Source organism: Parasteatoda tepidariorum, chromosome 8 (assembly GCF_982258835.1).
Source record: "Parasteatoda tepidariorum strain Cologne lab strain chromosome 8, Ptep-v5.0, whole genome shotgun sequence".
NCBI lineage: Eukaryota > Metazoa > Arthropoda > Arachnida > Araneae > Theridiidae > Parasteatoda > Parasteatoda tepidariorum.
The window spans coordinates 35,650,999-35,667,441 of NC_141762.1; the positions used below are offsets into that span (position 1 = coordinate 35,650,999).

The 16,443-nt window shown below is 27.7% G+C and overlaps 2 protein-coding genes across 9 annotated transcripts in view; one reads left to right on the forward strand and one right to left on the reverse strand.

Annotated features, from left to right (window-relative positions):
* LOC122273047 (structural maintenance of chromosomes protein 6) overlaps positions 1 to 16,443 on the forward strand; it is a 102,135-nt gene that overhangs the window by 14,481 nt on the left and 71,211 nt on the right. For 7 of the 8 annotated variants that reach the window (XM_087150112.1, XM_087150113.1, XM_087150110.1 and 4 more), the window contains 6 exons: positions 693 to 795; positions 6,991 to 7,096; positions 8,864 to 9,003; positions 15,169 to 15,230; positions 15,319 to 15,405; positions 15,952 to 16,053. In XM_087150112.1, coding sequence (XP_087006238.1) covers positions 693 to 795; positions 6,991 to 7,096; positions 8,864 to 9,003; positions 15,169 to 15,230; positions 15,319 to 15,405; positions 15,952 to 16,053 — 600 coding nt within the window. The remainder of the gene's footprint in view (positions 1 to 692; positions 796 to 6,990; positions 7,097 to 8,863; positions 9,004 to 15,168; positions 15,231 to 15,318; positions 15,406 to 15,951; positions 16,054 to 16,443) is intronic. The other variant, XM_087150117.1, reaches the window with a different exon arrangement.
* LOC147806061 (uncharacterized protein C17orf113-like) lies at positions 10,662 to 13,924 on the reverse strand. Its single transcript, XM_087149364.1, has 3 exons — positions 13,637 to 13,924; positions 11,689 to 12,228; positions 10,662 to 10,991 (listed from the first exon to the last, which is right to left on the reverse strand). The coding sequence occupies exons 1-3, from the start codon at positions 13,922 to 13,924 to the stop codon at positions 10,662 to 10,664; spliced, it is 1,158 nt and encodes a 385-aa protein (XP_087005490.1).

Consider the following 16,443-nt stretch of genomic DNA (forward strand, 5'->3'; position numbering starts at 1 on the left):
TTGAAAATAATTATCAAATAAATACATAATTTAGACTTAAAAACAAAACCTAATTCAACGAACAAACAAAAACCTAATTCAATTCAAGTCAACCTAATTTCAAATATTTTTGAGTTTTTACCTCATAAATGAAATAAAATCATCATACAATTATAGCAGAATGAAATAAATTTTCAATGAAATATCAATCCAAAAATCCAATATGTCAAAAATAGTGTTTATAATGAAAAATTTGTAAAGATTAGTTAAAAATTTGTTTTGAAAGTCTAATGCTAACCTCAAAACTGTAACTTGTTAAATGGGACAAATGCAGATGCTGCCAAAATTACCAAGTTAAATTTAAATCAACCATTAATTACTTTGTACTCGCTTCTTATTAAGAAGTTATTTTGTTTGTTTTTTGTATAGTTAGATTTTTTTTAATGTAAATTTTTAATATATTAATCAATTATATTTATCAGTTATATTCATTATTCAATAAGTTTGGAGAAATTATTATTATTATTATTTTTTTTTTTTGAAAAAATATTGTTTGCATTTATTGTATTCAAATAAAAATCCTCTTAAAGGACTGTTAATCCATTGTAGGAGAACATTTCCAATTATTTATTGATCTTTGAAGCTTTCTATTTTTTATGCATTCTATTTGTACCAGTATCCAAAAAAAAAATTTTTTTAAAATCATTTTCTAGCTTGGCATCATTTTATCAGTCACTCTGAAAAATTTTATGTGCCATGATCATTTGCAACTTGATTTTGATCCACATGTCAACTTCATTGTTGGACAAAATGGGAGTAAGTACTAACTATTTTCGAAAAATATTATATCATGTAGTTTAGTATGCTAGTTCATATCCAAAAATTTTGTTTGAATCGAAATGTATTCACTGGTGTTTTTATAGTTTGTCAAACTGTATGATGAATAGTGTGTAAGAATGTAAGCAAATCAAGTAATTACATGTGACTCATTTTTCTCGCTTGGAATAAAAAAAGGGCAAGGCGCTACCTCTGAAAAAAGGCACTTTAAATTTTAAAAGGACGCTCACTTAACACCATAAAAATTTATTAAAATGTGTATTATTATGTAATAACTGAATTTATTCTCAACAATTTTTTAATTACCATGTTATACTATTTCATGTGCATATTTCAAAACAAAATTCTCTCTCATTATCAAAAAACACAAAAAATTTGTAGTTTATAAACTCATGCTAAATCTCTGTGCACAAATTTTCAAAAAAAGAATCATAATTAATTGATAAACGATTTAGACTAAAAATTCTGAGAAAAGGAATATTTAAGAGTATATTTTTTAAAAAAAGGAATTTATTTATAAAATAATTTTAAAATCACTGAAAATTTATTAATATCCTTCCCGAAAAGAGAGGTACCTACAAAAATTTAACAAGTTGAGAATAATCCGAACGAAGTAAATATTTGTTATAGTAATAAGAATTAAACCTGTAAACACAGAAAAAATTTTCTAGTGTGTAATTATTTAAACTGTGAATTAATTTTTTTCAAAATAGAATATGAATAAAAAGGCAATGTTTTTAAGAGATGGCGACTTACTGGTATAAAAAGGACAAAGAGAGCGCATTTGAAGGGATCAAAGAGCAGGCTGTGTGGCCCTTCCTTCTAAGGATAAAATAATTATTAATCGTGCTTAGGGAGAACACTGCTCATTGGAACCCAACCTATGCTCATGAATTTGTAATTAATTGAAAATAAAATAGTAAACAAAAATTGCAATCAAAAAATTTTAACTTTTACTAAAGGAGTTCATGTTCTGTTTTCTGATTATGCGGATTTGAGGCATTTGTAATTTATAACTTATTGTTTTTATTTTTTGTTAACCATTTGTCCAAGCTTTAAGCTTCAAGTTGGTGGCTTTTCTACATCAAAAAGTCCATTTCCTTCTTTAATTTTATTACAATAGTGCAGAGCAATGCAGTTTTTGTGTGATTTTGACTTGAGGCTAAATATGTTGAAGGTAAAATCAAAAATTAAATTGCGTCATAAAATAAATTTATTTTTAAAAAAATTTCTATTCAAACCTTTTCTCCACTGCATAATTATTCGATAAAAAACTGTTTACTAATTTAAATGTCTGATACTTGATAAGCATATAGCGTCGACTCTAAAGTAAAATAAAAAATACAAAGAGATATATAAAATCCAATCCCAAGTACCTATTTATTGTTATATTCTCTTAATAATACAGAATGTTCGATTATCCCAAATGAGTGGGGATCAGCAAATTCCGAGCGTCAAAAATCTTGATTTTTAATATTTCCCTGTTTTCTGGAAAATATTGTCACAATTGTAAAAAAAAAAAAATTTAAAATGGAATTTATGCTTATAAGAAAATTAAAGAAGAAATTATAATCATTATCCACAGTAATTATTAATAAAAAAAAGTTTGAACTTGCTAGATGGGAAGAAATGCAACAAAATAACAGAAAAAAACATATTTAAATACTATCTGTTTTTATTACTTAACAGCCGAATTCTCAGCACACGCAAAAACGCAAAGGAATAAACTTTAAGGTGATTTGAATCACTGCTTATCAAAAATCTTAATAATGATAATGAATGAGAATATAAACTATTATAGTTGTTCTTAACAATTTGAAAGAGAAATAACAGAAAGACTGATAGCTATTTGAAAATAAATAATGTTTATAATAGATCGAAATAGTTAAGCTTAATTTGCAATGTGGAAGAAATACGAGTAAAGCAAAAAATTAAAATATAGTTTTAAATTTTTTATTTTTTTTTTGATTTGTCATTAAAAATCTCAGTTTTCTTTAATTTGCGCACCTGGAAAGTCATAAATTTAACTATTTATTTTTTAAGAAAAATCTTGGAAAGTTATGGATTTAGATCTCTGAAAAATTAAATTTTTAAAATGGAATTTCATGTTCTTTAAAATTTATGGTGTTCTTTCGAAAAATGAAAGAAAAAAAATCATTTCTAGAGCGAATTATCTTTTAAACTTCTGTTATTTCAGAATTTTTATTATTATTTATTTTTTTTATTTTATCAATTTAAAATTCTTGCTGAAGCAAGCCAGTCAGTGGCAAAATTTTTTTATTCCAGAATGAAAACAGAAAAATGAGTAATTCTTTCCTTTCGGATGAGTAATAAAAGTATCTTCAGAATATAATTACGTGGAAGAAAAGAAAAAAAATGTTTGCTTTTGTATTTTTTCCAACTATTTCAGTGCTTCAACTCTTTATTTACTCTGTTTTTATAAATGTGAAGATGCGGAGTATAACAGTTTTGGTTATATATATCGTTTCAATTAATGTTATTATAATGCGTTTTTGAATTTGTTGTTGTTTTTGTCGAAGAAAATAGTAGCTTCGTTAAGTCATGGAAAATTCTAGGAATTAGTCATGAAAAGTCATGGGTTGAAAATCTAAAATGTAGCAGATACCCTGTACTTATTGGGTGAATGCAGTGCTTCAATCAAAGTGCTGACAAAAACTAGGGCAATTATCAAAATTTCTGCTTTTAGAACAAGAATAAATGTAAAAAATAAATTTTCAATAGTTATCCATGATAAGTATACATTAAAAATAAATAAGGAACTGACAAATATTTTGAAAAATGGATTTTTAAATGCAAAGAAAAACGAAAATAAACTGTTAATAATTGGTAAAACGGAGCTTTAATGCTGAAAATAGTTTCCTAAATTACACAAAACAAAAATTATTAAAGTTTGTAAGAAAAAAACTGAGATTGCTAAGTGAAAGGAAATGCAAGAAGGAAGAGTTTGCATTTGAATCTACTTAATACTCATTGTTGTTCTTATAAGAGATCAGGGATTGTTTGATAATGAATTTAATTAAAAGCAAGTAATATAAAAAAAAAAGTGATGTCAATTGCTACTTAGGTCACCAAAAAAATTTTTTTTAGTTACTAGCTTAAATAACGTTTTAAATTTTTTTCATTTGCAAGCTTTTCTTGGCAATTTTTGTTTTTCTTTAATCATCTTATAAGAGTCTTAGTTACTTGTTTAAATAAAATTTAAAATTTTTTTCATTTGCAAGCTTTTCTTGGCAATTCTTGTTTTTCTTTAATCATCTTATAAGAGTCTTAGTTACTTGTTTATATAAAGTTTAAAATTTTTTTCGTTTGCAAGCTTTTCTTGGCAATTTTGGTTTTTCTTTAATTGTCGCTTGCGTATTGTTGTATTTTCTTTTTGCATTGTCCGTTTGTGAAGCAAAATCCTTCTCTCTTACACATGCACACTTTCCATCTCTCTTACTAATTTATTCACATTTTTCATTTTGTTCCATCATTGACTGAGACTAGAACCCAGAATAAAAAAAGAATATTTTTACCATTGATCTACACACATCACCACTGACAGTATTTATTCCTAAATTTATATTCTGCTAAATATCTTACGTAAAAGAAATTTTTTCTCTCATATAAAACTAAAATTTATTAATTACCGTCATTCGGGGCTACTTTGTGCAGGATTTTGCAGTTTTTGAACTTTGACATGTAAAAAAACTATGTTAATTCTAACTTTAGTAAAATTTATCGATATTAGATTCATAACTGGATTCAGACGAGTGAATTTGATCAATATTGGCATTATTTGAATGTAATATTTACGGATAATAAGTCAAAACATACCTTGCACAAAGTAGCCCCCAAATGGGGCTACTTTGTGCAGCGATAGGAATTCAGTTTAATAATCATGTTTTTAGTAAAATATTGATATAAAATTGTTAAAAAAGTTAATTGTTGACATTTTTAAAGACAAAAGTTTGTATGTAAGGATATTAGTTTGAAAATAATTTTCAGCGTTAAAAAACCATTTTTTTGAAGAATTTTTTCTTAAAAAGAATATTTATTTCAAAGCATTTGAGTTTAAACAAAAGGAAACCATATACTTTTTTTAACATTGAAATGGATGATATTTCAAAAATAATAATTATTACATATTCATTAATATTTATAATATTGATACATTTGAACATAGCATGCTTGAATGAACATGTCAGAACTTGCTCTTCAGTTTCTGTCAAAATCACCTGATGTCCTATAAAATATATTTTTATGTGTTAAATCGTTTGATTAATTCATTAGAAAACTCTTTGTAGAAGAAAAATAATAGTTTACCAGCACGTTTCTTGTGAATTTTATTCGAGATAGCATTTCTGTGGAGTTTGCACTTCCGAGAAGCTTCTGCAATCGACATACCACCAGCAACTGCTTGCAAATGTTGTTGCAGCTTTTCTAAAGTGTAATCACGGTAGTTTCTCGTTTCAGCGTCTGACGTCTTTTATATTTGGTCAGTCTATTTATATATGGTCAGCGTTTATAACGTCTGACCATTTTTCTGTCGGAAAAAAAAAGCGAATGAAACTTTGCACAAAGTAGCCCCAAAGTTCATTTTTTTTTCATTTTCCGTTTATTTGTTATTAATTTTCAAATGTTTTTAACGCTAACATGATATAATTGTTTATTAATATATAAATAAGAAATTTTGCACTTACGACAATTGTTTTATCAACGTCTTTACATTTCACAGCTAAAGTTTCCACACACACTTTTCGACATCCGACATCCTCGGAAAGTTGTTGACGTTGGATGAACAAAACACACTCTGAGATTGTTTTAAAATTCGAAAAATTTTTTGTAGTAATAGAAGAGACTTCTATCTTCAAATTCCACACATTTTTAACATGAAATAAACATAATACTGAATAGCAGCACTTGAAAAATGCCAAATTCGAATTTGCACAAAGTAGCCCCTGCTGCACAAGAATGACGGTATATTTAATTAATGAATTAATATTTGAGACAAAAACTGTATTAGTATCAAGTTTCATCCACTACAAGTTTAAAAAAATGTATTGGAACTTGTGTGGATGAATAAAAAGTATTTTATTTATGATTGAAAATGTAATCAAGATATATAAATATATATAGAGAGAGTGTGAACTAATAGTAGAAATTGAAAAATTAAATGGTACTCACTAAAACACAATCCTTATAATTATTATTTTCCTATAGGCTGTTTAACATTATCTGCCTCATATTTTCTCTTTTTTTACCATTCATCCTTCTCTCTTCCTTGTAGCGAAAAAGGGAAAAACAAAAAAAAAATTCTTGTTTTCTTCCAAACTGGCTTTAAAGCAACTTTATATTTGAACTTGTACAGTCTTTAATAGGTTATCATTCCCTGACTATTTATATTTTAGTGAAATTTAAGGTAGAGTGAGCAATTATTCAATTACTGTGATTATAAGCACGTAACAAGGTTAGCGAAGAACATCTATTAGGAGTGTGTATACAGTCAAACCCCGCTATAGTGAACACGGCTTATAGTGAACTCCCGGATATAGTGAACAAAATGCTCGGTCCCGTGCCTTGCTGTACTCGTATAATATTATTTTTAGTGGATATAGTGAACCAAAAAAGTGAGGAAGTTGGATATAATGAACTTTTTTCTGTCTTCGACTGATTCCCCCCCCCCCATTTTCTTTGTAAGAATTTTGAAATTTGTACTTCAAAATAAATACATACACCGATTTTTAAAACCATCTATAGAAACTACTTTTATGTGCTCGAATGGCAGGTTAGACAGGTTTAAAAAGCGGAATAACAGAAATTCAGGAAAAATAACGGATATAGTGAACTCTCGGTTATAGTGAACCGAAATTTCGATCCGTTGAAGGTTCACTATAGCGGGGTTTGACTGTATATACTTTCTGGAAAGGTAAGGCAGCGCCGTTATTCAGAAGCTACAGGCTGTCGTCGTTGACTCGTAGTGATGACAGAAGGTAACGTCGGTTGAAATCACAACAATTTTACAGTAGATTTTCTAGTTTTCCAAATGATTTTTTTTTATTTATTTCCGAAAATTCTGGTTACTTGAGCCTTTCTGTTAGTTGAATTTTGGATAGTTAGACTTGTACTGGACAATAATTTATTTCAATAATCCTTATGTTCTAATTTTTTAAGGTGGAAAAAGTGCTGTTATGATAGGAATTATTTTAGCGCTTGGTGGAAAATCTAGCGTCACTGGAAGATATAGTAATATTCACGATTTTGTAAAGATTGGTAAAAAGTAAGCACTTGACTGGAAAATAATACATTAAGTTTGTTTTTTTTTAATTCAGAATTATATTTTATTCTTAATGTGTATTATTGTTTAGACACAAAAATAAGTAATTTTTTTTAAATAATGTCAATGTTTATAACAGTTTAATTCCATATTGAGATAAATCCATTGTAGTGTGATAATTTTTAAATGAAAACTTTAGTTAGCATCAAATCTATTTGATTTTTGGGAAGTCATTTGTTATGCTATTCGCAATCTGTAGCAATATGCATAAATCTCTGTATTTTTAATAAAACTTTAACGATTTTGACAAGTGCAAATTTTGATGTTAGAACCATTTCAAAGTAAAAAAATTTCCTATTATAATGAAATTTGAATCCACCTTACGTATGCTGATATTATATCAAAAGAAATAATATAAGTTGTTATTTTTTAACTTACAAAGGCATTTAAAAAAGAAATTTGATTTAAACTATGTATAATAGTAGACTCAGCAAAATCAAATGATAGTCCTATTATTGATTTCGAAGTGTATGCAATCCCACCAAAGTTTTTGTGCATCAAAATTCATATCTTGTCAGCCTTTTATAAATGCATACCACCTATTGCTAGGAAATATTATTTACCAAGTTAATCTGCTGCTATTAATGCGTGTTTAAACAAAATTAATTATTGATGGTATAGAAATGATGCACAATTACATAAAGGGTACTTAGTAACGAAAAAACTGCAACTAATGCATTAAATCTCAACAGACAAAAGAGTAGGTGTGTGCCCATTTAAATCAACCAGACGTTGCATCAAACTAATATACATTGCATTGTCTGGGTAAAGTATTCTATTTCTTAGAAATTTAACATTATATATGGTGATTTTTAAATTGTGAGATAATTTCATTTTTATAAGCGAAATATTTTCCGATTTATTGCTTGGTTAAGGAAACCGGGAATGCTTTAGTTAACAAAAATGGGAATTAAGTATTATAAAAGTAAATACTAAAAATGATCTTGCTTAATTTAGATAGAGTAATTTTTTTCTCTTTAAAATGTTACTTTAGTTGAATTATTTAAGTCATGCACGTTCAAACAATAGCTGGTGATTGATCTTCCATCTCGTCTTTCAAAATAATATCTAATAATAAACATTCTTGGGGAATTTTGTTAAACTGATTATGTTATTAGTAATACAGGGTTGCCACTCCACAGGGAAAACCTGGAAAATACAGGCAATTTAAAAATCACCTAAAATAACAGGGAAAATACAGGGAATTTTGATTTTTTTTTTCTTAAATTGGGAAAATACAGGGAATTTTGATTTTTTTTCTTTACAAATTGGGAAAATACAGGGAATTTTGTTTTTTTATTTTGGTCTTTTAAAAAATGGTGACCACTCAAAGCGAGATGATATTTCAACTATACTAAACTATTTCATTTACCATAGCATTATTTAAGTATGTTCAGCTGTTTTTCCAGCAATTGAAACTAATAAATATAGTTAGCCCAATATAGCTCACACAAGAGCACAGTAATTGTTGTTTCCTCTTAATATATTGTGTATAACATGTACAGGGAAAACACAGCGAATTTTTTTTCCAGATTTGAGTGGCAACCCTGTAATAGGAAAACTACATTGTTCACAGACTTTTATAGACTTCTGTTGTATTTTAAAATTGATGACCAAAGTTGCATGTACTAAAATGATGCTTGATTATGTAATAGCGTGTTGAATTATAACTTATTGATCTTTTGTTTTGATCTTTTTTGTTTTCTGTAGCACAGCACATGTATCTGTTACATTAAAAAACTGCGGACCCTATGCTTACAAACCTGAAAAATATGGAGATAAAATAATTGTAGAAAGAGAAATAAGTTCTAAAGGGAATTCAGGCAAATATAAACTGAAAAATTCAAGTGGTAAATATATCTATAATTTTTATAAAGTAACTTATTAAGAATTTCATATTTTGAAGCACATAGAAACAGTTCCAGTAATCTTAGTTATCAACTCGATTTAAGAGTATTTCTATCCTTAAATAAATAATTTTTCTTTTTTAAACAAATAACTGTTGTTCAAGGAAAAAAATTTAAATGTGGTGAAACACTTACAAAATTACGATCAGATATTTATCAGAATAAGATATTATATTCCTAACAAAATCATCCCTCAGTCATATTTTATTAGAATATAAAATGATTTTATCATCTTCTTTAAAAATTATGGTGTTCTTTCAAAAAATGAAAGAAAAAACAGCATATCTAGAGCGAATTATCTTTTAAACTTCTGAAATTTATAATTTTTTTTTTTTTTTTAATTTTATCAATTTAAAATTCCAGTTGAAGCAAACCAGCCATTGGCGAATTTTTTTAATTCCTAAATGAGAACAGAAAAATCAGGAGTATTTCTTTCCTTTCTGATGAACAAGAAAAGTATCTTTAGAATATAATTCTACAGAAAAAAAGGAAAAATAATTATTTGTTTTGTATTTTTTTAAGTTATTTTATTATTTCAACTCTTTCTTTACTCTGTTTTTTAAATTTAAAATCTATAAATATGAAGATGCAGAGTATAACAGTTTTGGTTATACCTATCATTTCAATTAACGTTATTATAATGCTTTTTTAAATTTATTGTTGCGTTTTTGTGGGAGAAAGTAGTAACTTCGTTCAGTCATGAAAAATTCTTGGAATTAGTCATGGAAAATCATGAAAAGTCATGAATTTGAAAATCTAAAATGTAGCAGATACCCTGTATTTATTTTATGTATAAAATTATACGAAAGTTTTATCAATTTTCAAAAATATTTTTTAGCTAAAAATTGATTTATCATTTATTATGAAAAATTGCACTGTCAAAATAAAATTTTTTTTTTTTCAAAATTAAGATATCAGTATTTCACCTTTAGCAATTGCAATTGGTCAGTAATATTTTCCATTATGAGCTACCAATTCATCTTATAGTTATCTTTGAAATATTACGAAGATAAATATAAAGAAGAAAAAAGCAAGTGTGTCATTCCTTTTATTTATTTATTTATTGTACTTTACCTTCCATGTAATAAATTTATTTATTCTTGTTTTCACAATCTCATACCTGCCAACTTCAAATTATCTGGAGAATTTTTATTTATTTATTTATTTTTTTGCATGTTTAGAGTGGTGGTAAATTTTATATAATTTTATTATTGATTTATTAAATTTGATTAATATTGATTCTATCCACCACTATATACAAGCATTTTAAATATATATAAAATACCTTATAATCATGCACCTGATTAAAAAATTTCATTTTCTTCAAAAGTATACAAATCAGGGAAGACACTAGGCTTTCAAAATCCCGGGTCCCTGGGACCCATGACTTTTAAAAAACTGGGTCCTTTTGAAAAAAAATGGGTCCTTTACATAAATTTTTAAACAAATGTAATCTTTCTGAAAAATACTTAATAGATTATTAGTACATGAATTATAACAATTATAATGCTGTAATATGCTAATATTGAAATATAATAGAAAAATAAAATAAAACAAAATCTAAATTTATGTAAAATATTTTTATTAGTGTGCTTCCCTCTCTACTTATTTACACTGCTTCCCCCTCTACGTATTTTACAAGACTGAAATATCTTATGTGCTCTTATAATTACATCTTGGGAATTTGACATATCTGGCCCTTCAAGTGTAATCATCATTAATGTTTTCAGTTTTCCTTCAGATATCCTATTTCGAGCACATGTCTTTATTCTTTTCATGGCTGAAAAGCCTCTCTCAGCATCAGCTGATGAAATTGGCAATACTGAGGCTATCTTTGCTAATTTAGAAAATTCTGGAAATTCATCACTATACTGTTTGATGAAGATTCTAAGAAAGTCTTTCATACTCATAGATTTAAAGTTTAATACGATCTGTTTAAAATACTGAAAGTTATTTTTAAGTTTATCACCAGAAATCAATTCTCCAAATGTTCTAATCAATAAATCAATATCCTCTGACCCATAATTCAGTAATTCCTCTGAATTCGTTGGATAATTAAACGGGTTTAACATCGAATCTAGTGATTTTAATACATCTAATGACTCCACTGGGAAACGAAACTTTAAATTACCTACAACTTCAGATATAAAATTAGACTTAAAATGTTCATTTAAAGTTTGCTTTCCAAGTTTTATATTCTGATAAACAACATCATCTTCATCATTAGTACAATTTTCAATATAATTATTTTCATGCTCCCCCTTTAAGATTCTCTAAAACACTTATACAACTGGATACCATTACATTCACCTTAGAGAAAATCACATTTTAATGCTGATATAATACATTTAATTTTTTTACTGGCTCTAAAACGTCCAGTATGATCGCAAGTAAAAATGGGAAATTGGCATTCTTTATTTTTGACAACAAACCTTTTGCTTTTACAGAGTTTAAACCGTTCTTTTTTTCGGCGATATGCTCAAGTGCCTCTACAATGGACCCAAAGCACTGTATTACAGCGCTCACCGCTTCATACAAGCTCAGCCATCGAACATTTTTGGGTTCTTTCAATTTTATTTCCGATATTTCATTTATTTGAAAAATTTGACGTAGCACAGATTCTCTGACAGGACTATCATCGAAAAAATGGTAAAGTTGCTGCAAAGTATTCTCCAGGTCTTTAGTCTGTTTAATATTTTTCGCTGCTTGTGACAAGGCCAAAGAAACCCTGTGAGCAGAACAGTGAATTTGCAGCAAATGCGTTGCACCAGCAATCTTTAATCGCACACCAACACCTCCTTTACAGCCAGTCATTACTGCTGCACCATCAGTGCCAAGACCAACAATTTTATTTAAATCAATGTTTAATTTTTCCATTGTAGATTTTAAAGAATTGACAATTGTATCAGCCTTTCCATCATTTATGTTTAATATGTCCACAAACGCGGTTTTACCATACCCATCTTCATCTATGTAAGTTAAATACACAATAAGTTTTTTAAAATTTGAAACGTCACACGACTCATCACAAATAATTCCGAAAAAAGATGATGGTTTAAATTTCTGTATCAAAAGTTCCTCAATAGCTTGGGCGGATGCTGATGTCATATCAGAGATAGACTGTTTAGATTGGTAAGTACTAGTCTGAAAATTCACCCCATTCATTTTCTGAAATAAAAAAAATATATATGAATATTTAAAAAAAAGGGGGGTTTTAAAATTATTTTATCCAAACATGTGTCGTAATAAATATAAAACAAACAAAATAATAAAAAAAATTTTTAAGTGTAAGTGAAAAAAAAAATTCTATTAATAAAAAAATTACAATTCTAAAATTGAATTATATATTTTGCAGTGTACAAAAAAATAATTAACTTTAAATTTCTTATTCATTGTAGTCAATTTATTAAAATTTAATCTAATTCATAAGTAGTTGCAAACCAATTATTGACTTTTTTTTAAAAAAACAACTTTTTTTTAATCACAAAAATAAAATGACATAATTCATTTCTTAGAGGAATAAAACTATTATAAGTTTTTTTAATCAATTATTTTATTTAAACAATCATTAAATGATGTAATCTACACAGAATCTATAAGCACTACAACGAAGATAAAAACGGTAAAACCATCAACCTATCAATAAATCCCACGAAACTAAAATTCAAACTTTTTATAGAGAAATCTTAGCTAGAATAATCATACGCATTACAGAGAAGAAAAGATGGCGAGATTCCATTCTTATTTAAGTATTATAAATGATCGGCCCCTTTAATGAATCCCACAAAAATAAAATTCAAAGTTTTTATAGAGAAATTTTAGCGAGAATGAAAATACAAATCACGTGTAAGACAAAATGGCGCAATTCCTTTATTTAATTATTGTAAAAACGAATCCCACAAAATTAAAACTCAAAGTTTTATATAGAAATCGTAGCTATAAAATAAATACGCATTACAGCGGGGACAAAATGGCGCAATTCCATTATTTAATTATTCTAAACGATTTGCCCTTTTTAAAAAATCCCACAAAAAAAAATCCAAAGTTTTATAGCGAAATCGTAGGGAGAAAACAAATACGCATTACAGCAAAGACAAAATGGCACAATTCGATTCTTATTTATTGTAAACGACCGGCCCAATCAATAAACCGAACAAAAAAAACCTCAAAAATTAATAAAAATACGCATTACAGAGAAGACAAAATAGTGAAACTATGTTCTTTTATAATTAATTATTTTTGAAAACTATCTTTCTGTTTTTTTTATAAGGAAACCCTAAAAGAGAAAAAGTGGCGCTTATTTGAATAATTGAAAGCTGAATTCCGTATCACGGCCTGTGGTGCGGAAATACAAAAATAATTAATATTTATAGCATTAAATAAAATATATCCTATTACACTTTTCTAATTTATACTTAAAATGACCATTTAAGTTAATATTTAAAAAAGAAATTTGACACGTGGTCACGACTCAAACCGTATAATACGGCCCTTGCGTAACTGTTATTTAATTACTTGTATAAACATAAAAATTTTTGTAAATTATAATTCTTTAATAATTAAAATAAAAACTTACCTGCAATTCAATTAATGCGGGGAACTTAGCTTCTGCTATTTCTTCTTTAGCCATCCAATAGACCGTTCGCATTTGTGAATAATCTTGAACACAATTAGCAATTTGTTTTTCAGATGACACTTTAAAAGACCGTTGCTGTTCTAATATATTAAGAGCACGTAAATGATGAGCAGAAGAGTCTTTTCCCGATGTGTCAATATGCCGGACTAGTGCGCTACGTTGAAAATTCTCACAGCCAGTGGTGAATGCATTTTTTATTCGTGCCTTGCGGCATATATCACAAAACATTTTATCATTTTCGTAGACTAACCAATTAAATTCAGTTTTCCACCTAATATTAAAGTTACGTACTTTAGGCATCGTTTAATTATTGCACATGTATTAATTATAAAACAAAATTAAAAGTTTGGATGCGTAGGTCAGGTCATTAAAAATGTTTGACTCTAACTGAACTAAAAGTAACATATAGCTTAATATAACGGTGCGTAAGTACCTCCTTCGAAAATAAAGGGTAAGGGGCCACTAAAAATGTGATTGCATGACGTAGGTATTAAATAACCAATCAACCCTAATCTTTTACGTGTGTACTATGATATTTTGAAAATAAACCCCTTCAATTTTTCCCACCCCTTCAACCTCTTTCTTTCTACTTGCTCATTCGAGGTCACTTAAATCCGGTACGGTCATTTCCCCCCCATTCAATAACACCTGCGTCCCTCAGTTCCGATGACGTCACTGTTTTCAGCAGAGAAAAGAAGTTTGGGGGGAAAGTCTTGTAGGATGTTTCCTGCTATAATGGTCAACATTTTGAGTCATAGAACTGGTTTCCCACCTGTGTGTCTAACATGTGTTGGTCTAACTCTGGAGACAGGGTTTTTTTTTTTTATACCGAGGATGCATACCGATTTATTTTTTGCGTCCCAATTATTCGATTTTATTAAAATGTTTCGATATCAAAGATTAAAAAGTCGGGAAATTTATAAACTTTCTTCACAAATTTACTCGTCCCGCGGGACGCGTAGCGATCATTTTTTTGCGTCCGATTTCAATTTTTTGCGTATTTTACGCGCTATAGCGCGTAAATGTCTTCCATGCAAATAGAAAATAACAGTTGATGTGTTTCAAGTGCTCTAAAACAGACGCCCGTTTTTTTGCACTTTGAACATGTTGACTATTATTTCTTATTTATATATTTTTGAAGCGAATGAAGATTTTTGATCAGATAATATCTTACCATTTCAGCTTCTTATGATTATTTATTCATGTAGTGAATTGCCTAAGTGTTGCAAAATTAAACTAAATTAACCTTAAAATGTTATTTTGCTACTGCTTTAAATAGTGTGGGAAGCCATTTACTCCCATGTTAGCATCTATCTAATCTTGTTATTTATTTTTTTGCTTTTGTTTCAGCCTTAAAGTTGTGTTTATGTGTTAGTTATACGAACAATTTTGACTGCTGCCAGTAGTTCTAATTATAACAAGCTTTAACTCTATTTATTCTTAGAAATTTTTACTATTATTATTAATTGTAGGTAAAATCGAGTCTACATTGAAAGAGGAGCTTAAAAATATTCTGATTGCAATGGATATACAGGTAATTTTTTACCTGTTTACATTTGGTTAAATTAAAAAATTTATATTTATTTCTTCAAATTATTAATGCAAGGCTTCTGTTTTATTAGATTGATAATCCGGTTTTAGTTTTAACTCAGGATACAAGTCGCAATTTTCTAACGGCCAAAACAGGAAAAGAAGGAAAGTTGTTTGAAGTAATTATCGATTTTATTTATAAATCTTTTTTCTGCCTTAATTTTAAATATATATATTTACTTCAATCTAATTTTATTGAAGACAACAGTAATGCATGGAATGAATAGGTTTTAAGCCTTTTTAATAATCATTATTCAAGAATATTTTAATAATTTATTAAAAAAGATATTTCAACTTACACACCTCATACTCTCTATATTAAACACAAAAATTCTTCATCAATGTAATTATTTATTCCTGGCATTTAAATATTTATAACTAAATATTTGGTAACAATTATTAATGCAATCTGAATGATAGCAGAATTTTTCAGTTGACTAATAGCATAAATTTTTAGCATTGACTATTTAAAAATAAAATATCAGCAGTATAATTTAATAAAGTAAACAATAGGACGAAAAATTCAAATTCGAGAATTAATTAACCAGCTAATTGTGTAGGTGTATTGCTAATTCTTTTAATGAGTTATAAATGCATAATAAACGGCAGAAATCTATAATAGTTGTTGATTAATTCTGGCTACAATACAAAAAAAGTTTTGTTAGTTTTTTTACAGAGGTACTGGACTTCAAAAATTGGAAATTGAGTATCAACAATCTATAGCAATGAATGAGGATAGTGCAAAAGATCTTGCAGCTAAGAAACAAGTGAGATTTCTTTTTTACATATGGTGTCTGACAATTTTAAAACATCATTTCTTGTCTTCAGAGTTAATTTTATTTATTTATTAGGCTTTCTCTTTAATATTTGATTGGCATGCATAATAAATCTACCCAATTTCAGTATCTAACATCAAAATTAATAATTTATCAAAGTTAATAGTTAATCATTTGATTAACTAGTTGTCTTTCAAAAATTATGTTGCGCTGATTTAAAATACTATTCTAAACCTTTAAATTTCTGTGTATCGTACTATTCTATCATCATTAAGTATGGTTTCTATCAAAAGAAGAATTCTTAAAAATGCAGTAAAAGCCTGACTATCCAGAATTCGTCAAAAAGAAGTTCTTAATATGGTGATCTGCGCAAAAAGTGAA